The 25,740-nt window shown below is 35.9% G+C and overlaps 1 protein-coding gene across 3 annotated transcripts; it reads left to right on the forward strand.

Annotated features, from left to right (window-relative positions):
- On the forward strand, window positions 1–22,454 carry LOC121374055 (probable protein S-acyltransferase 23). 3 transcript variants are annotated; one of them, XM_041500950.1, is made up of 10 exons: window positions 2–79; window positions 3,726–3,924; window positions 8,135–8,541; window positions 9,592–9,725; window positions 10,565–10,707; window positions 11,679–11,775; window positions 12,045–12,197; window positions 13,097–13,269; window positions 20,172–20,337; window positions 22,085–22,454. In XM_041500950.1, the coding sequence occupies exons 1-10, from the start codon at window positions 70–72 to the stop codon at window positions 22,277–22,279; spliced, it is 1,677 nt and encodes a 558-aa protein (XP_041356884.1). In that variant the 5' UTR covers window positions 2–69; the 3' UTR covers window positions 22,280–22,454. The 3 variants fall into 3 exon arrangements, with proteins under 3 accessions (XP_041356885.1, XP_041356884.1, XP_041356883.1); XM_041500949.1 differs by lacking the exon at window positions 20,172–20,337 and adding an exon at window positions 21,090–21,264; XM_041500951.1 differs by lacking the exons at window positions 3,726–3,924; window positions 20,172–20,337 and adding an exon at window positions 21,090–21,264 and having other exon boundaries at window positions 1–79.
- Window positions 22,455–25,740: the final 3,286 nt, after the last annotated feature.

The raw sequence follows: 25,740 nt of genomic DNA on the forward strand, positions 1-25,740 counted from the left end.
CCGTTATATAATGACGTTGTTTTATTTTTAGCCATATTTCTAACGAGGATAAAACATCGTTGTCTGATCATGGATCGATGTAAGTGTATATATATACTATGTGTACACTATGTACATATGCGTACGTTCGGTGGGGTGATATAAACGTCCTTATATTCCCTAGTTTATCGAAAAATACAAGTATTCGGGCACTTATTTGAAGCTGCAATCACGCCGTCCTATCTTGATATGTTTGACACAAACACAACTAGACTAATTTTTTACCCGTGGGTCTTCGCTTTAAATAATATAGGTAAAGTTTGTTTTGTTTAAGACACTACTAGAGTACATTGATTAATTAATCATCGGCTATTGGATGTCAAACATTTGGTAATTCTGACACGTAGCCTAGTCATTGGAGGAAACCCGCTACATGTTTCCTAATGCAGCATATAGTATAGTTTTATATGCACTTCCCCTCAGACAGGAAAACATATATCACGGCCTTTGACCAGTCGTTGTGCACTAAATGAAACGAGAAAAAACCCAATCAGTTGATGGATCCTCAGAAGTAGTTCGATCCTGCGACGCAAGCACCTCAAGCGAGCACTCAACTGACTGAGCTAAATCTCGCCCCTTAAATAATATACGAAGGAAGGAAATGGTTTATGTAACGACGCACTCAAATTTTATTTACGGTTATATGGTTAAGGACCACACAGATATTAAGGGAGGAAACTCGCTGTCGCCACTTCATGAGCTACTCTTTTTCGATTAGCAGCAAAGGATCTTTTATATGCACCATACCATAGACATGATAGCACATACCACGGCCTTTGATATACCAGTCGCGGTGCACTGGCTGAAGCGAGAAATAGCCCAATGGGCTCACTGATGGGGATCGATCTCAAACCGGCCACGCAATAAGCGAGCGCTTTACCACTTGGCTACGTCGCCCCTTAAATAATATAGAGTCAAAAGAAACAAATTCAAAACCATTGTTACGAAGAGTCATCCAAAATGGTGACTAAAATAGTTTTTAATTGAACATTTACCAAGCAATCCTAATTTTAGAAAAACACAAAACTTTGAAGTTGGTGTTTAAAAGTTTAATACACATTGTGTAGGTGTGGATGGTTCCTAGCAGATCGATGCATTTACTAATTTGATGATGTCTTTAATGTGACCGTGCCTCTGCCATAAATCGAGGTTTTGCTTTACACTGTGCGATTCCCCAAACACACACACACACACACACACACACACACACACACAGAGAGAGAGAGAGAGGAGAGGAGGACGAGAGGGAGAGAGGGGGGGCTGAGGGGAGGGGAGAGAGAGCGAGAGAGAGAGAGAGAGAGAGAGAGAGCGAGAGAGAGAGAGAGAGAGAGAGCGTAGGGAGAGGAGGGAGAGGAGAGAGCGAGCGAGAGAGAGAGAGAGAGAGAGAGAGAGAGAGAGAGAGAGAGAGAGAGAGAGAGAGAGAGAGACGAGAGAGAGAGAGAGAGAGAGAGAGAGAGAGAGAGAGAGAGAGAGAGAGAGAGAGAGAGAGAGAGAGAGAGAGCGAGCGAGAGAGAGAGAGAGAGAGAGAGAGAGAGAGAGAGAGAGAGAGAGAGAGAGAGAGAGCAAATAGTTTCTTTTGTTTTATTAGGATGACATACAAGTCATTATTACCCACTGACTGGTGTTCTTAAGGTTGGAAAATATGAATACTAGTATCTCTAAAATGAGAAGGGGATACCAAGGCCCAATTAACATTTTGAACTTCAACCATGAGTCGGTTGACCATTTAGTTTCAAAATGTTTCATTAACACAAAATGAGACATACCATGTCATCTATTGATAATAACGTCTCTATTGAAGAGCCATTTTGTGTTAGCTTCACACCTATTTTTGTGTGTCCTTATTTTGCCTATGGTGTGAGTTTCTTTGCTAATGCGCGGTCGGTCTAGGATCGACCCCAGTTGATAGGACCATTGGGCTATTTTTCTCTCTAGCCAGTGCACCACGACTGGTCTATCAAAGGCGGTGGTATGTGCTATCATATCTGTAGGGTGGTGCATATAAAAGACCCCTTGCTATTGTTGAAAAAAATGTAGCAGGTTTCATCTTTAAGACTATATGTCAATGATTAATAAATAAATGTGCTATAGTGGTGTTGTTAAACAAAAACGTTTTTTGATGTCCAGATCAGATCCTGTTCCAAATTACCGTTCAGCAGGAATAATTTTAGATTGCACTGCATTGCTGCTTTAGCAAATAAAGTACAACCAATATTCAATGATGCGTTTCATGTTTTTTGGAAACGGAAAAAATCGAAAATACCGGGTACAAATGATTCATCAGATTGAATCAAGATTGTTTCATTGCAGATGAACTGTTCCTTATGAACCTGATAGCGGGCCGGGTCTGGTTATATATATATATATATATCTGGTATGGAAGGTGTCTGGGATATCATCCGATAAATTTATATGTTGAGCTTGTGGTAGCAGCTGTACACTCGGTACCGGGAATCGTCGCCATGTTCCATACAAGACGAATATAATTATATGCGATGTTGTTTCTCTATTCACCATTATGCAGTGTTTCTTGCATGATAGCAACTTTATGGTAATTAAAACATATACTTGTAATTTCCTGCTTTTGTAGTTGCTTGCTCTTGTAATCTCCTGCTCTTATGTGAGTTGATTTTTGTTGTCGTTCTGACCTAAGAGCGAACCCAAATTGTTTTTCTCATGATTATTTACAAGTTGTATCAGTACTAGAACTACTCTGCTTGCTGTACAAATCTACCTTTGTTTTATTCCAAGGTATTTTAGTTGTGGGTAGATATATATACTCACGGGAAAAAGTTCCTGTGCATCATTAAAATTTTAGTGTGACTTATATTTGTAAGATTTTAAAATATTGTGTTGTACATAGATATACTAATTGTCTGTTGACAGTATAGTGCTTTTCTCCTGCCTTCTGAACCTGAAGTACGGTCTACGCAATGTCTGGTACGCCGTCGGTGACGATGTAACAGAACAACGTATTGATGTACGGTCATGGTCGTACTTTGTGATCACCTAATCGGTTGCGTACAGTTCTTCTAACGATTGGCCTTAACTTAGGGATGGATTGGGATGTTAAACTTATCATTTCCAAATGATTCCATTGGTATTGACGATTTGCTGACGTGACGTCACGTGTTGACACCTTAAACATGGAAGATCCCTAGTACCCCTAAACTGTCGAGAACATCTCCACATGTATACATTGCAGTGTTCTTATGAACACCAATGAACACCAAAATGACTAGCAACGGTGTTTGTTCCATTCTAACCTCAATCATACCCATCGTTCGACGAAGATCATTTTCTGGGAGGCGTAGCATCACACAGATACCAACAAAAATAGTTTTCTGAGTGATGAGAATCCATACAATAGTTGTAGAGCCCAGTGATAAAAAAAAATGATGTCAAACAGGAGCACGTGTCCAAGAATGCTAGTAATGCAACTTGTGATCACAAAGTATGAATAGCTCGTGCAAATGACAGGACATTGCTGGAATATCGAAGGGATTGGTTACACGTTCATTTACTGAAATTGTTATGACCAGATTTCAAGTAAATTATATTCTATATGCAATTATTTGGTGCACATGAACTTTTTTTCCGCGAGTATATGCACCTCTAATTAATGAATACGCATACGTGTGTAGCTTCGTGGTTCCATTCTGTCAATGTTATTCTATTTTCTACAGCAGACAGAGATCCCATGGTGGTTGTAGTGGAAGGGTGTTCAGAAAAATCCTTAAGTGCATGGTCCTGGGGTAATGAGCCAGTGGACACAACCCCAAACAATTCCACAGAATCTGTGAAGTGTTGTTTTCAATTGTTTCTGGGGAAAATTATAAATGCAACTCAACGAAGTTGGAAGGGAGGAAGTCATCAAACAAAACGGTTTCTTTTATTTTGTTTTATTTTAGATTGTTAGCGTATATGTGATGACTTTTTGCAATAAGCACCATATGGTTTTCAATACGTTACGTTGGAAGCTTATTTTAGCGAGATGTTATTAGTAGATTTAATTTACATCATTGTTATGCTGTGCAGTGACGGATCCAGAAAATCTATTTAGGGGGCCCTAATGACATGAGGCGGAATGCCAAAGGAACTTTGGAGGAGGTTTGGAGGGGGATTTAAAAAAAAGAAAGAAAATTAATATATAATAAAATTATAATTGTCGCAAAATTTAGGGGGGAGGGGGTCGTTTCTTTTTATAATGAATTTATTAATACCAAAGGAACACACAAAAACCTACCCCAAATTTAACCACAAAACTGAAGGAAAAAAACATGAGAAAACAATCATGCAGACTAAATTGCGCCACGTTGACAGTGTAGTGAGGGGTGGTGTTAACAGGAGATAGTGTTACATCATTTTACAGAGGAGTAGAGTGGTCTTGCGTAAGAAAATGTAAAATGTGGAGAGGATACAAAAAATGGTCCAATCGTTTTTATTTTTACAAATCTAGGCCCTTTTTAAGCAGCATTTATTAATTAATATATGAGCCTCGTTCATTTAATACTTCCATGGCTTAGATGAAATTATTATTTTCAGTGAACTGTAGCATCATACGTGGCATAGGTTTAGTTAGATCCTTAATAACTATTTTGGAGGAGAGGGAAGTCTGCACGGTAAATTTGATGGAAAACAACTTTGACGATGTATAGTCCCCTCGGACACCTTTTATACCTTATGGAAAAACCTAAAACCATCCTCATCTTTAGCCTAGTAGCTAAGCAATCTAATTAAAATTAGCTCCACTATTACATGTGGATCTAACAGCAGCCGTACTTACAAAATCATGCCAGTGATTTGAAAAGAATTTGAAAACATTCGGGATTATGCCGAGGTATACGAAATGATTCGGGTGAATTACGAAGTATGCCGGAAACTAATTGCAATATAAAATTTTATATAAAATTCGTTTCAAGACGAAAAAAACCCCGTGATGTCATAGCCATAAAATCTGTTTATGCTAGTATACAATCCAAAGTTTATTACTGCACTTCCCCCCTGTTTTTTCAATGTTGAAATAGACCAACAAGTTCGCCTATTGCATAAATAGTCTCGCCCGATATTTTTAGAATTTGTATGCTCCCGAATAACGCTATAAAAGGCAAAGTGTAATTGGTCGATATTTAAACTGTTATTTATAGATGAAATGTCACCTGGACATGACAGTCCATGCAGTGCTGTTAGATCTACTGGCTAGACCCAGTAGAGCTAATTTTAATCAGATTGGTAGCTAAGCTACTGTGTTCAAAACTGGTATCCACTGGTTTCTATGTGCATGTATACCAGTATCGGCTTCATCCTAGACCGAGTACTCTGCATCGTGACTGTTATAATCATTCTCTGTCGCCAGAGAAAATTCTACGAAGAATACGCATGCTTTTTGCTACCACCGAGTAGGCAAAGATTTCCGCTTTAATACGGCAATAATTACATTTTTACCATTGTTTGGTGTTATTAAATACCTTTACTAGTACATTGATAAGTTTCTAGTTTACTAATAACAAATATTTCACATATATTCTTCTTGTAATGTGCCTATTAGCGATTAATATGTGAAATATTTGTTATCAGCGAACTTCAAAATGATCGATGTAAAGGTATTTAAATCAAACATACAGGTTATTATCTTTAATCACTCGGTGGTAGACAAAAATCCCGCGTTTTCGTTGCAGTTGTGTCCATCCACACATTACAGTGAAGGGGGCGGGACGTAGCCCAGTGGTAAAGTGCTCGCTTGATGCGCAGTCGGTTTAAGATCGATCCTCGTCGGTGGCCCCATTGGGCTATTTCTCATTCCAGCCAGTGCCCGACAACTGGTGTAACAATTAAAGGCCGTGGTATGTACTATCTTGTCTGTGGGATGGTGCATATAAAAGATCCCTTGCTGCTAATCGAAAAGAGTAGCCCGTGAAGTGGCGACAGCGGGTTTCCTCTCTATATATCTGTGTCGTCCTTAACCATATGTCTGACGCTATATAACCGTAAATAAAATGTGTTGAGTGCATCGTTAAATAAAACATTTCCTTTTTTCTTCATAACAGTGGCATAGCGTCTGCTCGTACTAGTCGTAGGTGTTGAAAATGATACTAATACATATTTATGTATTCTACATAGCCAGAGTATATCGAGAAATGTCATGCAGTGGTAAGAAAATTAACAAGGATTGACTATTCGAAAACAAATATAATCGAGGTTGCAGCTTTAATGGCTTGCGTTCAGCAAACTAGAATGTAATTTATACAGCGTTACGCTTACGCTAAATCTAAAACAAGATATTTTTATCGTTTGTGATCCAGTCTATGTTTCCCTGCAGTCCAAAATGTCGGCGTTGTATGGGTCAAATCCGTCAGATATCCAGGCGCCAACCGAACAGCTGGCGCCTGGTGAAAAGAGATTTTGTGAAGAAAAAGGCTCTAATGGAGGACAAAAATGTGATCCTATATTTGATGCTATCAAAGCTGGGTAAAACAATATTTGATGTACTTAAAAATGTCCCTTCCGAAATGTAGCCTATTGCTTGTCATATTCTTCAGTTTTTTCGTGTTTGCCTGCCAACTTGCCAACACATTGTTTGCGTAAATGTATGTTCACGTCTGAAAAACTAGAACAACAACAACAACGAAACATTGTCTACTTTTCATTAGTTATGCTGAAGTGTTTGTTGTAGTGTAATTATTTTTTAATGCAAAATGAAGTTTATAAATTGTTTGAAAAACCCAAAGAGGGCCTCAAATAAAAAATAATATTTGGGTTGCCATGTTGGTTGGTTGGTTGCTAGTTTTGTAAGGAAAGGAAAGGGATATTTGTTTAATGACACAGCATATTGGCTTATTGGCTTATTTTAAACTATGGCTATTTAGTGTCTTAACATATGGTTTTAATTTCAATATTACGTTGATAAAGAGCAGACCAGTAAACTTATATTAGTTATAAAGCCTCATTAAATGTACTTTCTCAGACAGGACAGTACATATCACATGTACCAGTCATGAGCTTCTGGTTGGGATGGGGGGAAATCCAAATCTAGTGATGGCTAACAGTAACACTTGTGTGACCCATTGCATAAAAGACGAGTGCTCTAGAACCCATACCACAAGCTTTGTGATGGAAGAATATAAATTTGCCCAAGTACCATCATGTGTTTAGTGTCAAAATATTTAGCAGCATACACACTGGTGGTTTTAACCAAGCCTCCTCATCTTAAAACATTGTTTCCTAAAGTAAAAGCAAAATGGCAACATTTTATAAAATAATCTTGTTTTTGCTGTCAATTAATTTCATATTACAGTCCACTACCGAGGCACGACAAACAGGTCTTTCACTGGGCTTATGTTTTGTAATATGTTGCTGTTGGCGAGTTAATAAATGTTTATGGTACCAAGATTGATAACTGCATCCAAAAGATGTGGAACAATGACTTGTAACGAGTAGAAAAATTATGTGGATATCTCTGTTCTTAATGGTTAAATAATAAAAATCTTATAAAGAAAACAACTTCAATTTAATATTTTCTTAAAATTGATACAGTTTTACTCTTGGTCTTTACTCTGTACTCTGTTGTTAATATTATAAGCACACACACAAACATACACAATTCTGCCAGTTCTTTGGTAACAAATTTACTGAATATTTTATTCTGATAAATTTAAATAATTTTATGCAGTAGTTTAATAGGATGAGATTTAAAGCTAGTACATACACTTTTAACCCCCACCCCAAGTATGTACATGTATACATTTTTAGGAGAGGGAGTGGGTAGCTAAAACAAAGTACATTTTGTATGCTCATGGAAACATTGATATTTAAATATTTTATATATATATATATATATCAGTGATAACTAGGTTAATGTTATTTAGAACTGGCGATGGTGTTAAAGTTTCGCATTTAATTAAATTTCTCCCCAAATATAAGTGCTACATAAATGAAACTTGGTTTATAGTTATATCTATAAATGTTCATCTTAATACATGTATGTTTAAACATTTTTTTATTAAGTTTGTGGTAGGCAAGACATTTAATTCTGAAGAATTATGTTTTAATTATTATTTTAATGTTTTGCTTAATACGAAATTATTTATGTTTCCAGACTCCTTGTTCCCATCCAGACTCTGGTTGAGGTGCGCGGTCCAGAGGTGCTGTCAATCAAAGACGACAAAGGTCACACCCCTGCCCACTGGGTGTGTCTGGGAGGTCACACTACCATTTTGCGGTACATGATTGAGAACAAGGCACCGGTTGATGAGCCAAGTACAAATGAACTTGGCGCCCACCCAATACACTGGGCTTGTGTTAATGGGCACATAGCAATTGTTGACATTCTGGTGCAGGTGGGCGTGTCTCTCGATGTAATGGACAGTAAAGGTTGCACGCCGCTGATTGTTGCTGCACAGTATGGGCAGACCATGCTGGCCGGCTATCTCATGGGTAAAGGGGCACGACTCCAGCTGGTAGACAAAGACGGGGATAATGCTTTGCATTGGGCAGCATTCAAAGGTAGTGTTATAGCTTCTTATGGCTGCACTTACATGTATTTCAATGATAATGGATATGTATACATATGATTTACTTTTGATTAAAATGGAATGTTGTAAGACTGCTGAATAGGATTGTGTCATTGGAGTGATGGGAAAACATGTCTGTTTAATTACACCTGAAAACACATCTACAGTGGCTTTTAAATGTCTAACATATGATAGTTGCATCACTTGGTCTAGAGAATAGGAGGAAAACAAGCTACTAGCAGAATAGGATCTTTTACCTAATGTATACATGTACTTTTCCACAGGCAGTTTATTACAGCTTTAGCTACAGTATTTAGAAAAGTATATATATGTACATGTAGAAGATCTCATTTCAGTTGCTCTTCAGAAACAATGTTGTATCTTCAGGGTTTTTTCTCTAACACTAAACTAAATGAAAAAATTATTAGTATGTTGAACATCTTTTTATATACATCAGGGCTTGTAGCATTTTTACAAAATCCACTAGCCATGGGATCGGTGATTTTAAAAATGTACTAGCCATGATTAAAATTTACTAACCCATCTACTTTATTTAATATAATTTTACTAATAGTAAAAATCAGATATGTTACCTAAAGAGGGAGATAGAAATTAAAACACTAAGATGGGGGGTGGGGTTGGGGGCAGGATATTCATATTTACAAAATAAGACATAAATGCTGCATCTGACAACTTTTTTTTCACTAGGCGTCGGGCATGGCAATAGTAGTTATTTACTAGCCCAACATTAAATATCACTAGCCATGGGAGTTGGGCTACCATAATCTAGAAGCCCTGATATATGTACTCATACTTTGCCACAGTCAGAACAACATGTTATATGGGAAAGTGCTGCTGCTCTTCAGAAATAGTAACACATGTTGTATAATCAGGTTTCTTCTCTGGCATTTTAAAAATAAAATGTCAAAATTGCTAACATGTTTGACACTTCTATGTAATAGCTACTCATTCTTCAGCATCAAGTGTTGGTCGTATCAGTTTTTATCATCTTTGTTTAATTTTTGTTTTGTTTTTTCCCCAGGCCATTCCGAGCTGATGAGATTACTGATCTACTCGGGGTTTAACCCACGTCAGAAGGATCACTATGGTCAGACACCTCTCCATCTCGCCTGCATCAATGGCAATCTCACAGCTGTTAAGGAACTGTGTGAACAAGTAAGTTCATGTAACACAACTCATCTGGGTTTTTTCCAACTTTCTGCTCTTACTCCATATATCAATATATCAAGTGTTGCAACTATTTCTTGATTATTTGTTTTCCATATTTCCAGATTTTGATGCCACCTACTTTTAAAGACCCCGGAAAGAGTTCTGAATCAATATTTTTGAAGCAATCGTAGCACAACAATATTGTAAAACCATAGGAGGCTATAATGTCATTGTGACACGTCTTAGCCCTGATGGTTTTACAATAGCATAGCACTAAATTAGCTTTGAAAATATGGGCCATGGATTTTTTTTATCTGTACAGTAGTTAAAAGTTTTAAAATGTGCTATGGAATTGGTAAACATTCCATAGGGGTTTTTTTGTGGGTTAATTTGTCACCAAGAATATGCCTCTTTTTTTTTCTTTTCTTTTTTTTCAACAATATTCTTTATTCTGCAAATAATAAAAGCTTAAATGGCCTTGTTAAAAGCTGTATCCAGTCATGTGTTTTTCATGCTGCTTGAGATCATATCTATATTCAGTGGTAGAGATTCAGCCTTGTTAAAATCTGTATCCAGTCTTGTGTTCTTCACGCACATTGAGATCATATCTCATTCAGTGGTAGAGATTCGGCCTGAAGTACTATGAGTCACAGGATCAGTCCCATTCTGTGGTTATTTCCCAGTCCAACCATTGTGCCAAGATCAGTAAAATGATTTTTAAAAACAACAACAATGGAATCACACAGGACATAATTTAGGAACAGGCAACCCCTTGCTACATTTTCCAGCCAATTTCATAGCTGGCTGTTGTTTTGTCTGTTATAAATGTTGTTTTTTGTTTGTAGGATGGTGTTGACATAGATTTGCCGGATAAGAATGGCAAAACACCGATCATGCTGGCAACAGGCAGAAAACATGAGAACATCATAATTTATCTCAAGAAAGAAACCAAATTCAGGACGAGCTTCTTCCCACGGATAGACATCTGGTAACACATTACATCGTCCTTTGTTAAATTTGCTGAATGTTCTTATAGCTAGATGTATAAAACATTTTAAAGCTGCATGCCACTGGCTATCTTGTGTGGCATTGTTTACTGATAATAAAAGGTTGCGTTGCATACATTACATGCCTTGATGCAACATAACAAGTCTCATAGTGATAATGCTTTGAGCACTTTATGGAGGTAAATAGGTCAGAGGTTTTTCACTCTTAAAGCTTTGATATGTTAGACACTTCGTTTGTATGTGATGTGAATTTCATAATCATTTTTGACATTAAATACACAATTAAATTTCTGGCATTAAACAGACAATAACGCCTGCAAATCTAAAACAATCCATATGGTTATCTTCATTGTAAACTGAAATGTTTTTTTCACCAAACCAACTAAATGTCTTATATTTTTGTGAACAGGTACCTAGCTACAATCTAACTGTTGACCCATGAACAGTTGACTGGGCCTGTCGTACTTTTTAATGACGTCATTAGCTTTGTGGGCGTTATTGTCCATTTCATCCCGGGAAACAGTGTAATTAACCAATTACATTACAGAACACACTATCAATTTACAATTCACAATAAATTGTTGTGCTAATTGGATTGTAATAAATTCACATTGACTTAGGGCATTCAGCATTTGTTAATTTTTGAAAAGTAATAATATTTTTTATTTATGCAAAATTAAATAGCATGCCAGTCATAAAATGGTTTCATATACAAATTGCTAGGACCTGCTTTTTTTCCACATTGTAAACTAATAAAATTGAAAAAAAATATTTCCTGTATTACTTGAATCATATAGGTATCTTAATCGGATCAAGTATTTATGTGTATGCATGTTTTGGTGGTGGTTTAGTGAAGGACATTAAAATTAGCCGTCCACTAATTGCACAGAAATAAAAATATTTGTCAACTGATTTTTGTTGTTGATAAAATATAAGATGGTTCTCTTTTCAGGGCAATAATGTTTGGACCACCTGGAAATAGCAAAGGAGCACTCTTGTTTTTTCTTATAAATATTGTGCTTTGGGGATACCCCATGTATATTATTAAGGTAGGAATATTCTTTAAAAGTCATGTTCAGATTTTTCTGTTTTGTACATACTTGTACCAGTAGTAAAAAATAAATTTTCAGTGTCTGTTGATTTCATTGAAAATAAAAGCATGTATAAATTATTTGGCGTTAAAAGAAATAAATTAATTGAATCTCTCTTAAAAGTTTTTGAATGTGTATTTAATATATGTTATATTTATGTAATTCATACATTCAGTTTTCAAAACTATTTGTATAGATAATGTGTTTTTTTTAACATTTTATTTCAGTGTTTGCCTGTGACATTTTATGAATTGCAAAGTTTGCACATGATCTTCATAGTGTCGAACATATTTATGTGGATCTGTTTGTATCATTCCAATACAATTGATCCAGGTTTTCTACCCAGAAACATACCGGAGTATGACCAGGCTATAAAACAGGTGACAATGTTGAGCTGATATTCACAAATATTTTTTATATTACTCTTGATAGAGGTATTGTATTGTTTCAAGTCAGTGGCTATATAAGATTGGTGGATTAAAAACAAATCAAAGCCCACACCCCTAAATATTTCCATTCAGTAAGCATTCGGTGAATTTGTGTAAAGCATTTTACATGACAATAAATCGTTTTTTGATGTAATTTGATATATTACACATACAGTAAAACTTATCTTGGCATATATATTTCCACGAGCCATGGTTAAGAAATTATTCTGTGAGATAATTTTTTCCAGCATCTATTCAGTTTATCTTGAACCACCCATGTAATAAGCTTGTGGTTTTGCCCCTAGAGCATAAAGATGACATTAAATGATAACAATGGAAAGACCATAATAAATGCAAGTACAAAGAATAGCAAAATGGCAAGTGCAATAACCATGTCAGTAACACACATATGTTGCCCATCTGGTGTTGTGAAAGTTTAATAAAGAAATCAACATGTACTGTACTACTACTACTAGTTCTGGCTGTAAACCCTCGTAATACTACCAGAAAAACGGGGCTTCATTAAAATTGATGTCATTAATTAAGTTAATGATTATTGATTAAAATTAGTATGATCCCAATGAAATGATGTGTGCTATGGGAGATACCTTCCTGCCAGTCGTTTATATAGAATCCTCTCAGTCTGATAGCAACAGGTTTCTGCTCTTAAAACAAGACAAAGTCACAGTCACCTACATTTGGTATATAACAACCGCATATTAAACAATATGTGCCACAGTGTTTTAGAAATATATTCATTTCTTTTCCTTTTGCATTCTTTTCTACATGAATATGGGAATTGCAGACTTGTCGTCTGTTTTCACTGAGATATTTGTTATGATTTTTTTCAGGTTGCTCACTTTGATGAGTGGAAACAAGGCAAGAATCCTCTAAGTCGGTTGTGTCACACGTGTCGGACGGTGAAGCCCGTCCGGGCCAAGCACTGCCGTGTGTGTAACCGGTGTGTGAAGGAGTTCGACCACCACTGCCCGTACATCTACAACTGTGTCGGTTACAACAACAGGTAAATTATAATCAGCCACATGATTAGTTTAGCATTTATATTTGTATGTGTGTGGGTGCTTATTTCATGTGGGATGGGGGTGGGGATTCTGGGATTGAACATCTGCCTTACGGTACTAGAGTAATGTTATGAGCTTGGCTATCGGCTTTGCTCAGTTGTTCCTATTTTTGAGAAGCTGTTACGCCCTTATCCGTCTATAGACAGTACCAAATTATACCTATTTTTCATATTTAGTCAGATATTTTCATTATGGTCTCCAGTGTGTAGATGGAAAAGTATATTGAGTCACGTTTAACATTGTTTTTATGAGCAAAATTTTTTTTTTTTAATTTGAAAAAGTAATCAATGACATTTTTGAAACTGATAAAGTAATCAACAATTTGGGAGACCTGTTGAATGTATCAGGGTGCTGCTGCTGCTGACCAAATATTTGATATCACTGGAAGCCATAATGCATGTAAAATAGTAATTAGTACAGTGTCATATTCAAACTGCATGTAGAATCCTTAGTAAAGAAGCATGCCCCTCTCTTTACTATTTTGGTGGATCTATTTAAAACTGACTATTTGGTGTCTAACATTTTGTTATTGTCAACATTTAATACTCCTAGCTGTAAAAGTAAATTATTTTTTAAAGCTATATTAAGCACTGTATGGTTAAATGGTTTATGAAATAATACAAAGAAGCATCTTCATCAGATATTGAAGGGATTTTTTTTTTTTTTTTTTTAAATTAAGCTTTTGCTTGCAACCTTTATGTTTTATATTCAGAATCTGTTGTTTGAAGCCTCGAATTGTAATAGTTTTAAACTGATAGTGCTTGGTGTCTTTTATTTATCGTATACTGTTGCATGCATGGGTCTATTTAAATGAGACACAGCTTGCTTAAGTTTTATATGTTTCCATTATGCTGCTGTGCTAATTGCAACTTGCAAGTGGGGTCATCTTGTGTGGTGGTCTGGTGTCGGTGTCTTTTAAAAGATTTGTTGGAAGAAAACCATGGTTACCATCTTAGCTCTGAATGGCATGCATCTGCTATTGCTTTTTCCCACTATTTGCCAATTGTCTGTAACCTAATTGTCTTAATGGTTACACTTTTTAATTTGTTACCTAACTGCATGTACTTGTTGCTTTTTATCTATTATTTCCTTATCTTCTGTAATTGTATATTAATTATTTCAATGTTTACACACAGTCTACATATTTGCACAATATTGAAGTTGCCATGGTCTGTATTGACATAATCTGACATTGAAAAATACTGTATATTAAAATTGTAAAACAAGTGTGCTTACATTGGCGGCATATTGAAGATAGCAATATGAAATGATCATATATGTGTAAGCTCATAGCATATATCTGCATGAACTCTTTTGAGTTGACATTTTTCTTTATTCATCTTGATTATTTGCTGCAATTTTTCAAGCATGCATAATGCAGCTTTGAAATTTAAGTTTTATTTGCTGTATGATAGATTTAACTTTTGACCTGAGTTCGCAAACCTTTATATAAATATTTCTGCATGTTGCTTCTTGTATTTATGGGGGGGTTTTCAAGTTCACTTTAGCTACAGCTTTAAAATGACATTTGTCAAACCATTTTCACATTTGTAGTGGTTAAACCATCAGCTTTTAGGTATCGGGTTCATATGCTGGTAATGCTTCTCATCCAGGGTGAATTTTAATGTCTCTGTTGGAGGAGGTGTAAGGTCACTACCCCAACTTTTCTTTCACTAAGCATTCACAATTAATAATTAACTGTTGTACTTGACATACGGACCAGTCATGATGCAAGGTCAGGGCAGCATGCAGAGTTCGACAAATCCACTAGCCCGACGCCCGTGGCTAGTGGTTTTTAAGTTAGGGCTAGTGAGAAACGCAGGGCTAGTGGTTTCCACCCCCTCCTTATCGCTCAATCATGTTTTTTTGTTGTTGTTTTTTTCTTTTTCTCTCGGCTGAAATTTTTAAAAATAAATTTGATTGTGACGTTTGTCATCGAATAATATCAACAACGCAATCAGTATATAATAATAATCCACTTGAACTAGGTCTGCAAACTGCAGTAACATGCTATCTCTACATCGCCACAGTTACAGCATGCATTGTTTACTTTTCCCTTTCAAGTTTCTGGCACAGGAAATAAGTCTAATGACATGCATATTTTGATTGGTTGGACACGTCACGTGGTAGTTAATCTCGCACATATGTTTTAGGCTAAGAACTTGGAAATCACCAATCGCGACGACAGGTTAATCTCAGTCAAGTAAACCCCAGTCATGCTTTGAATTTCAGTGTTTGTTTTATTTACGTATTGTTTTCTAATTTAACACTTCGCTGACATGTGGTTATCGGCAATCAGGAAAACAATTTACTTTAATTTACTGAACCATCTATTACCATGTGTCACACTGTCGTTCCCTCATTTAAATTTAATTATTTTGATAGTGGGTTTAGATATCAACCATGAGTTTGCTCAGTTATTTTTCCTGGGGGGGGGGGGGGGGGGGGGGGGGGGGCAAAAGCGAAAACAGAACAATGATGATGGATCACACTTGACAAAAAAAACAAACGTACAAGGTACAACACGACAAAAAACTGAAAGTTACAACATGATTTAAGTGTTTGTTTTATTTTACTGTTATACTCGTAAATGTGTAATGTTACAAAAATTATATAAAAATCCAGTTATAATTGATCAGGAATTTAGGCTAGTGCTTTATCTTGGTGGGCTAGTGGTTTTCACAAACCCACTAGCCCTGTGGCTAGTGACTTTTCAAAATATGTGTCATACTCTGCAGCATGCTTGAAACTCAATCGGATATAAACAACATAAAAATCAAGTTAAAATGAAAACAGTTATGTACAGATAAAGTAGTTTTAACTAGCTTAAAAGTGTTGTTTTTTTGTTTTGTTTTTAAAAAGCAACAAAACCCCCACGTCTCATCTTTTTCTTGCACATTTTGCACTGTTATTGTAGAGGTGGTGTTGGTAAGCATGTGTATGAGGAGGGTATGATAAACGGAAACCCATGGAGGCTGCATTCGAATGAGGTGATTGGTGTCTATCTTATTTAGGATTTCTATATTTGTAACTAATGGCATGTCTTAAAAAAAATTCTTTTTGTCATTGTAGGATATTGTCACTCAGTAATATACTTGTTTCATTGTCCTTGTAGGATACTAGTATTATTAGTGAATTATCTAACTTTATATTATTATTACCAAGTTATCAATCTGATTGTCTTTGTATTATCATTGAACCATCTCTGTTTATGGGGTATTATCACTGAATCGAGTCTGTCTTTATAGGCTATATTATCATTAACATGGGTGTGATTGTTTTTGTAGGGTATTTTCACTGAACTGAGTGTGATTGTCTTTGTAGGGTATTATCACTGAACTGAGTGTCATTGTCTTTGTAGGGTATTATCACTGAACCGAGTGTCATTGTCTTTGTAGGGTATTATCACTGAACTGAGTGTCATTGTTTTTGTAGGGTATTATCACTGAACCGAGTGTCATTGTCTTTGTAGGGTATTATTACTGAACCGAGTGTGATTGTCTTTGTAGGGTATTATCACTGAACCGAGTGTGATTGTCTTTGTAGGGTATTATCACTAAACCGAGTGTGATTGTCTTTGTAGGGTATAACCAAGTGTGTTTGTCTTTGTAGGGTATTTTATCACTGAACCAAGTGTGATTGTTTTTGTAGGGTATTATCACTGAACCGAGTGTGATTGTCTTTGTAGGATATTATCACTGAACCAAGTCTGATTGTCTTTGTAGGATATTATCACTGAACCAAGTCTGATTGTCTTTGTAGGGTATTATCACTGAACAGTGTGATTGTCTTTGTAGGGTGTTATCACTGAACCTAGTGTGATTGTCTTTGTAGGGTATTATCACTGAACCAAGTCTGATTGTCTTTGTAGGATATTATCACTGAACCAAGTCTGATTGTCTTTGTAGGATATTATCACTGAACCGAGTGTGATTGTCTTTGTAGGGTATTATCACTGAACCTAGTGTGATTGTCTTTGATGGGTATTATCACTAAACCGAGTGTGATTGTCTTTGTAGGGTATAACCAAGTGTGTTTGTCTTTGTAGGGTATTTTATCACTGAACCAAGTGTGATTGTTTTTGTAGGGTATTATCACTGAACCGAGTGTGATTGTCTTTGTAGGATATTATCACTGAACCAAGTCTGATTGTCTTTGTAGGATATTATCACTGAACCAAGTCTGATTGTCTTTGTAGGGTATTATCACTGAACAGTGTGATTGTCTTTGTAGGGTGTTATCACTGAACCTAGTGTGATTGTCTTTGTAGGGTATTATCACTGAACAGAATGTGATTGTCTTTGTAGGGTATTATCACTAAACCGAGTGTGATTGTCTTTGTAGGGTATAACCAAGTGTGATTGTCTTTGTAGGGTATTTTATCACTGAACCAAGTGTGATTGTTTTTGTAGGGTATTATCACTGAACCGAGAGTGATTGTCTTTGTAGGATATTATCACTGAACCAAGTCTGATTGTCTTTGTAGGATATTATCACTGAACCAAGTCTGATTGTCTTTGTAGGGTATTATCACTGAACAGAGTGTGATTGTCTTTGTAGGGTATTTTATCACTGAACCAAGTGTGATTGTTTTTGTAGGGTATTATCACTGAACCGAGTGTGATTGTCTTTGTAGGATATTATCACTGAACCAAGTCTGATTGTCTTTGTAGGATATTATCACTGAACCAAGTCTGATTGTCTTTGTAGGGTATTATCACTGAACAGAGTGTGATTGTCTTTGTAGGGTGGTATCACTGAACCTAGTGTGATTGTCTTTGTAGGGTATTATCACTGAACAGAATGTGATTGTCTTTGTAGGGTATTATCACTGAACCGAGTGTGATTGTCTTTGTAGGGTATTATCACTAAACCGAGTGTGATTGTCTTTGTAGGGTATTATCACTAAACCTAGTGTGATTGTCTTTGTAGGGTATTATCAGTGAACAGAATGTGATTGTCTTTGTAGGGTATTATCACTGAACCGAGTGTGATTGTCTTTGTAGGGTATTATCACTAAACCGAGTGTGATTGTCTTTGTAGGGTATAACCAAGTGTGATTGTCTTAGTAGGGTATTTTATCACTGAACCAAGTGTGATTGTTTTTGTAGGGTATTATCACTGAACCGAGTCTGATTGTCTTTGTAGGATATTATCACTGAACCGAGTGTGATTGTCTTTGTAGGGTATTATCACTGAACAGAATGTGATTGTCTTTGTAGGTTATTATCACTGAACCGAGTGTGATTGTCTTTGTAGGGTATTATCACTGAACCTAGTGTGATTGTCTTTGTAGGGTATTATCACTGAACAGAATGTGATTGTCTTTGTAGGGTATTATCACTGAACCGAGTGTGATTGTCTTTGTAGGGTATTATTACTGAACCGAGTGTGATTGTCTTTGTAGGGTATTATCACTGAACAGGTGTGATTGTCTTTGTAGGGTATTATCACTGAACTGCATCTGATTGTCTTTGTAGGATATTATCACTGAACCAAGTCTGATTGTCTTTGTAGGATATTATCACTGAACCAAGTCTGATTGTCTTTGTAGGGTATTATCACTGAACAGAGTGTGATTGTCTTTGTAGGGTATTATCACTGAACCGAGTGTGATTGTCTTTGTAGGGTATTATCACTGAACCGAGTGTGATTGTCTTTGTAGGGTATTATCACTAAACCGAGTATGATTGTCTTTGTAGGGTATTATCACTAAACCTAGTGTGATTGTCTTTGTAGGGTATTATCACTGAACCGAGTGTGATTGTCTTTGTAGGGTATTATCACTAAACCGAGTGTGATTGTCTTTGTAGGGTATAACCAAGTGTGATTGTCTTTGTAGGGTATTTTATCACTGAACCAAGTGTGATTGTTTTTGTAGGGTATTATCACTGAACCGAGTCTGATTGTCTTTGTAGGATATTATCACTGAACCGAGTGTGATTGTCTTTGTAGGGTATTATCACTGAACCTAGTGTGATTGTCTTTGTAGGGTATTATCACTGAACCGAGTGTGATTGTCTTTGTAGGGTATTATTACTGAACCGAGTGTGATTGTCTTTGTAGGGTAATATCACTGAACAGAGTGTGATTGTCTTTGTAGGGTATTATCACTGAACTGCATCTGATTGTCTTTGTAGGATATTATCACTGAACCAAGTCTGATTGTCTTTGTAGGATATTATCACTGAACCAAGTCTGATTGTCTTTGTAGGGTATTATCACTGAACAGAGTGTGATTGTCTTTGTAGGGTATTATCACTGAACAGAGTGTGATTGTCTTTGTAGGATATTATCACTGAACCAAGTCTGATTGTCTTTGTAGGGTATTATCACTGAACAGAGTGTGATTGTCTTTGTAGGGTATTATCACTGAACAGAGTGTGATTGTCTTTGTAGGGTATTATCACTAAACCTAGTGTGATTGTCTTTGTAGGGTATTATCACTGAACAGAGTGTGATTGTCTTTGTAGGATATTATCACTGAACCAATTCTGATTGTCTTTGTAGGGTATTATCACTGAACAGAATGTGATTGTCTTTGTAGGATATTATCACTGAACCAAGTCTTGATTGTCTTTGTAGGGTATTATCACTGAACAGAGTGTGATTGTCTTTGTAGGGTATTATCACTGAACCAAGTCTGATTGTCTTTATAGGATATTATCACTGAACCAAGTCTGATTGTCTTTGTAGGATATTATCACTGAACTGCATCTGGTTGTCTTTGTAGGGTGTTATCACTGAACCGAGTGTGATTGTCTTTGTAGGGTATTATCACTGAACCAAGTGTGATTGTCTTTGTAGGGTATTATCACTGAACTGCATCTGATTGTCTTTGTAGGGTATGGTTCTTTGGTTTTCTTCTGACCATCTTCATAGAGGCACTGATCTCTGACTACCTGTGTTATTACATGCTCACCATGCACAGCTGGGATTGGGCCATTGCAATTGGGGGGCTGGAGATCTTCTTTTTCTCATTTGCCATCATTGTAGTATTTTGGATGACGGTAAGAATCGGTTTGTGGGCCAAATCAGATTTTGCTTCTTTGTGAGAGAGTGACATGGTTTGGGCATATTCACTGCAGATAGTTTCATAGGTCTTACAACATGGCCTTTGGATATGGAGTAACAAATTATTTTCTTTTGAAAGTTTAATCATATGCTTTTTTTTTATTTAATGTAATTAAAAATATATGGCCATTCTAATGGGGGGGGGGGTTTATAGTCTTTCTGGGGGTTTTCTTGAAAATAATTCCTGTCAATTCTAAGACGCCAAAAATAGTGATTTGAGAAATTATATCACAATATGCTTTTTTGTTACATGTTCATTTAATTAGTAACTGATACGTATTTGTGATTTTTGCCCAAAGCTACGTTTCTCTCTAAAGAACAAAATCATTTGATTTTAATAAAAACCAATATTTATCTTCTGCAGTTTGTGAAGCAAATGACCTGCTGTACTGATGTGAAATGAAGGAGATTTCAGATCACGTAATGAATTTTCTTGAAAAAAACCCAACCAATTATTTAAAAATTTAAATGTTAAATTTTTGAAATATTGTTTTAATTTAGCCAAAAAGGATTGGCAGACTAGTTTGGTTACCAACTATTGAATCAAAATGATTTTGAGTACCAGTCTTTCATGCATAGCAGTATACCATTATCAGTACATTTACACACTGCGGAAGATAAACGATGCATGTAAATGTTTCATTGATTTGCTGTTGATGTTTTGTTTTTTGCTTTGTTTGTTTTTCAGAATTTCATTTACCTTGTTTGTGATATTTACGGGAATTAACATGTCGCTGTCATTGGCTCTCGGCATTTACACACTTCATTTCCACGAAGACTGGCAGATGAGAGCCGACTACTATTTCTATCTCCTGCTTTGTGCCTTCTATAATGTCATTGCTTGGTATATAGCAGGATTTGTGGTAAGGGTCGGAAACTATTTCAGCCCCTTATTGCTGGCTGCCGGAATTATCTCTTGTACATGTTGTATGTTGTATGTTGTTGTTTGGTATCTAGCAGGGTGTGTGGTATGGGTTGAAATTCATTGCAGCTCTTTATTATTATAATTGACTGCAAAATTACATACTGTAGCTGCAAAGTTAATTTACATAGCTGCAAAGTTAAATCTTCTTTAATGTCATTGCTTTGTATATAGCAGGGTTTGTGGTAAGGATCGGAATTTATTTCAGATGGCATTTGTAGCCTGCCTCCAGGTTTTACTATTACTTGTTATTGCTTGGTATATAGCAGAATTTATCGGAATTTATTGCAGCTGATTATAGCTGGTTGCAAGAATTACATCACACTTCTTGAAATAACCATGTCTTTGCCAGCTATAGTCTGTTTTCTTTGGCTAACACCTGATGTAAAATGGGTGAGATTTTCGAAGTTGAAGAATGTACTTGTAGATGTGTTGATAGGCAGTGTGGAAAATGTACAAATTCAAGAGATACGTAACAAAACAAGAGTTACCTGGATCTCTAAAGGTTTTACGGAGTCCTTAGGGACTTGAAATATTTTGTTCAGTTGGAGGAAAGGTATCATCAAAAACAACTTAGTGACATGTGTGCAATGGCTTTTTTTTATCAAATGTCTGCACACACACAAAAAAAGAGTAATAAAAAATCAAATTAAAGAAACTTTTGGTCATGATTATTTTGTCATGCTATGATAGTTATAGTAAATGAAGTGTGCAACCGTAGCAATGAAACTTTCATCTTTTTTCCCCTCCATCTTCTCTAGTTGGTGCATGCTGCTGTGAACCTGACGACTAACGAACGGATCAACAGGAAGCGCTACCAGTACCTGAAGGACGGCAAGGGTAACTTCTACAACCCCTATGACAGGGGCATCAAAAATAACTTCCTCCAGTTCTTTCACTTACGGAAACCACCCCACGAACATGATGTAGAATTCTTGACGGTGAACGTTGTGTGATTTGAGATTTGTTTTCCTCCCAGTTTGTTGTGTGTCATGTGATCAAAATATCCAAAAGAGAGAGAGAGAGTGAGTTTTTATGAGTATGTGGAATTGTCAAGTCATTTCACTTCATGTCACAAGATTAAAAAAAAAAAACCCAGTCAAAAATGAATTGCACTGATGCTTTCATTCATACCTGTTGTGTTTTTGTTGTTTTTATAAAATTGAAATATTTTCCTAATTAAAATGCTCTGAGATGTTACGGTAATCATTTAAATATGAAATGAAGCCCAACACGTACCAAACATATGTTGAACAAATTCCCTTCCCCTTTTGATTTCATTCCTTGCTAAAACCAATAGTCTGTCTAATATTGTTATATTTCAGAGAAGTGTTATGGTTACATACCACCATTAATTACTCCATGCAGTTCAATGCAATTTGTATGTCAAAATATATTCTGTGAAGAATACAACACTGTCGAGAGGGTCATGTGACTACTACTTTTAGGCAATGCTCTCAACCAACATGTTCTGTGTAAAAATCAGCATGGGTCGATCACAAAATTGTTCAGTTAGCAGCCCACATGCCAGAGCACTGCCTCGTGTTGCTGTTGTACAAGTGGCACTATACCACTTGCACAGTTGTTATCAGTTGGTGCTACATATAACAAGTAACTTCAAACCAGTGGGTTATTTAAATACTACAGAGGTCAACCTACATGTCATCATCAAAGAAAGATTTCAAAAAGCGTATCAGTATTTTGTAGTGGTTTGTTTTGGTTTTTTAATGAGGAACTATTTGTAAAACAAGACTGTATTAAGCTGCTACAACAAGTAACGACTCGACAGATGGTGGCGTGGTGCCTTAAGCTGTCACTGGTGATACTGTCAATTATAAATTCAACTTTTAATTTGGCAAACATATTTTACGATTAATTAAATATTAATCAGAGCTAATACAAGAATTTGCATGTTCAGTGGCTCTCGTTTGTCTGAGAAATACGGGATGGCCAGACTCTGGAATCTCATAATAACGTCACTTTTATTCATTTTCATTTTGCATACAAGAGGTTTGGAGAATTGGAAAGTTGCATAATAAATTCACAGTGGCTAAATGTTTATCATATTGTTACTGCCAAAGCATTTGAAAATGACAAGCTACAATAGGATGCCATTGTATTACTCTACCTTCCTGTTACGCAAAATTTCATTTCTGTGGTTCATTAATTAAAGTGTTCTTGTATATAATTTTTTTAAAACCTCAGTATTCGTCTGCTTATCAATATACTCTTTTTATAGATACATGAACGATAATAGGAATTTTAGTCCATTCCTCATCTTGTGATATTTGTGAGTATACTCAGGTTGTATTATTATTATTATTATTATTATTTAATTTTTTTAAAGTGAGTAACAGTTTTACTTTGGTGGGGGATAGTGTACATGTTTTAGATGTTTAAGAGAATGCAAAGCCCTAGTTAAAGAGAAGTACTCTAATCTAGTCTTGCATGTTACACAATTTACACTGTATGCATGCATAATTAATGAACCATACACATATCTCTCCATAATATTTAACCCTTTCTGTCTGAAATTTGCTTTTATTTTCATGATATGCACAGTCTTTATTCCATATGATATTTTTGTTTGCATTGTGACTTGCTTGTTGCTATGGGTACAGACACCGCTGCTAAGTATGTATAACAGACATGAAGACTGCCATCCTCAGTAAACTTCAGGGAGTTGTTTTCAATCACTCTGCAGACAATCAAAATCATAATTTAAGTTCATCATAGAACTACTGGGATATCGGTAAACATTCATTCATTCATAGAACTGTTTCAATAATAGTATAAATCCTTTTTCTAACATTGTTAATTTTTTGTCTCACCTTAACGAACTAACGATGAGATATACGTATTACCTTTCCAGTGTTAAAGGTTCACGTTTAGATCAGTTTCTCACAAACTGCATGTCCTAGGTCAATCAAACTTAGTTTATAGTTGTAGCTGTGGATGTTCATCACAGTGCATTGGAAAAATTAGAGTTACGCAAGACATTTAATTACTTGGAATTCTTGTATTAAATAACAAATTTAGTTAATCGTGAAACTATAGCTTTTTTTCTTGCTTTTTTTAATTTTTTTATCTCACTTCCCCCTTTCTTTTCTCGCCTTTCAATTCCATCTAATTATTTCCTGATCTGGCAACTACTCTTATATCTTTCAACTTCTTTCACTGTCCACCTCCACATCCCAGTCCTTGTCTCCGGTTCCGATAGGTACTTATGTCTTGTGGCTATAGCTGACAACTGATACTACCGTATGTAACCCCCCCCCCCCCCCCCCACACACACACACACACACTGACAGATATCTACACCAGGTAGGGGATCACGATTGGTACCTAGATTTAACTCCAAAACTGCCAGCAGACTTTGTTTTGCACAGTCCAGGAGATCAGTGTGTTATTTACCTTAAAACAGCATAATCTGTTTCTGATTTATCAGTCACTAGGTTGCTCTATACTTGTAGGGACATCTGACAACGCCAGTATACTCATAGTTCAATGATGGTTTGCAAATGTTGATATGCAGTTACAAATTTGTTGTTTTGTAAGTTCAAATTGTACAATTTTACATCACTGTCATCAATTGTTTTGACATAATTGTTGCATTCATTTGTTACATGTTGATGGTGGGGGTTGGGGAAACAACTCATTCATAAATTTTTATATTAAAACAACCACATGGGTTTTTTGGGGTGGGTTTTTTTTTCCAGCTCTTTCATTTTAATAAGTAGATGAATGTGTGACCTCTCATCATATCTAGATCCATCCGTATTCTCCACCCATTCCCCACCAAAATAAAAACTAAAAAGCCTTGATTGTGAGTGACTGGTATCTGCATGTAAATATTAAAAATAAATGATACATTAAAAATACCACTGGAAAAAACCCCTGTAAATAAACAATAAAAGTGTTGAGTTCTACTGCAGCCTAAAAGTGTAATCCATGTGTACTATAATGTTTTTTGTTTTGTTGTTGAATGTTTAAGAACATGTAAAAAGATGTTTATTGTTTAAAAAGCTAATGTTGCGCAATACATATGAAGCTCATATTACTTAAGCCAAAGTGCAATCGCATGCCAAATATGTACATTTTTAAATTACACTATCCCGATGTCTCAAGCAACTTTTTTAATGGGCTTGAGTTTAGACTAGAACACACTAGTTAATATAATATTTTAATATTAGTTAGGGGTCATTCACAATTTATACAAAACAATTGTGAGTGAATAAACCATACATATATATTTTTTTTTTCTTTCTAGAACATCCCCACTCCTTCCTAAAGGTGTAAATAAAAAAAAGAGTTTATTTTGTAACAAATATTTTTATGAATATTTTTTGTTTTAAAAGTGTTCTCTGGCATTAAGCCCCTCCCACCTAGTGTATGACTTGCACACATGAAGATATTA

The sequence above is a fragment of the Gigantopelta aegis genome, chromosome 6, assembly GCF_016097555.1.
Source record: "Gigantopelta aegis isolate Gae_Host chromosome 6, Gae_host_genome, whole genome shotgun sequence".
NCBI classification, from domain to species: Eukaryota; Metazoa; Mollusca; class Gastropoda; order Neomphalida; family Peltospiridae; genus Gigantopelta; species Gigantopelta aegis.

Bases quoted from the DNA above. Each gene is read 5' to 3' on its own strand.
- LOC121374055 (XM_041500949.1), top strand. The intron at 8,542-9,591 runs GTAGTGTTATAG...TTTTTTCCCCAG, and splicing joins GCATTGGGCAGCATTCAAAG to GCCATTCCGAGCTGATGAGA. The intron at 9,726-10,564 runs GTAAGTTCATGT...TTTTGTTTGTAG, and splicing joins TTAAGGAACTGTGTGAACAA to GATGGTGTTGACATAGATTT.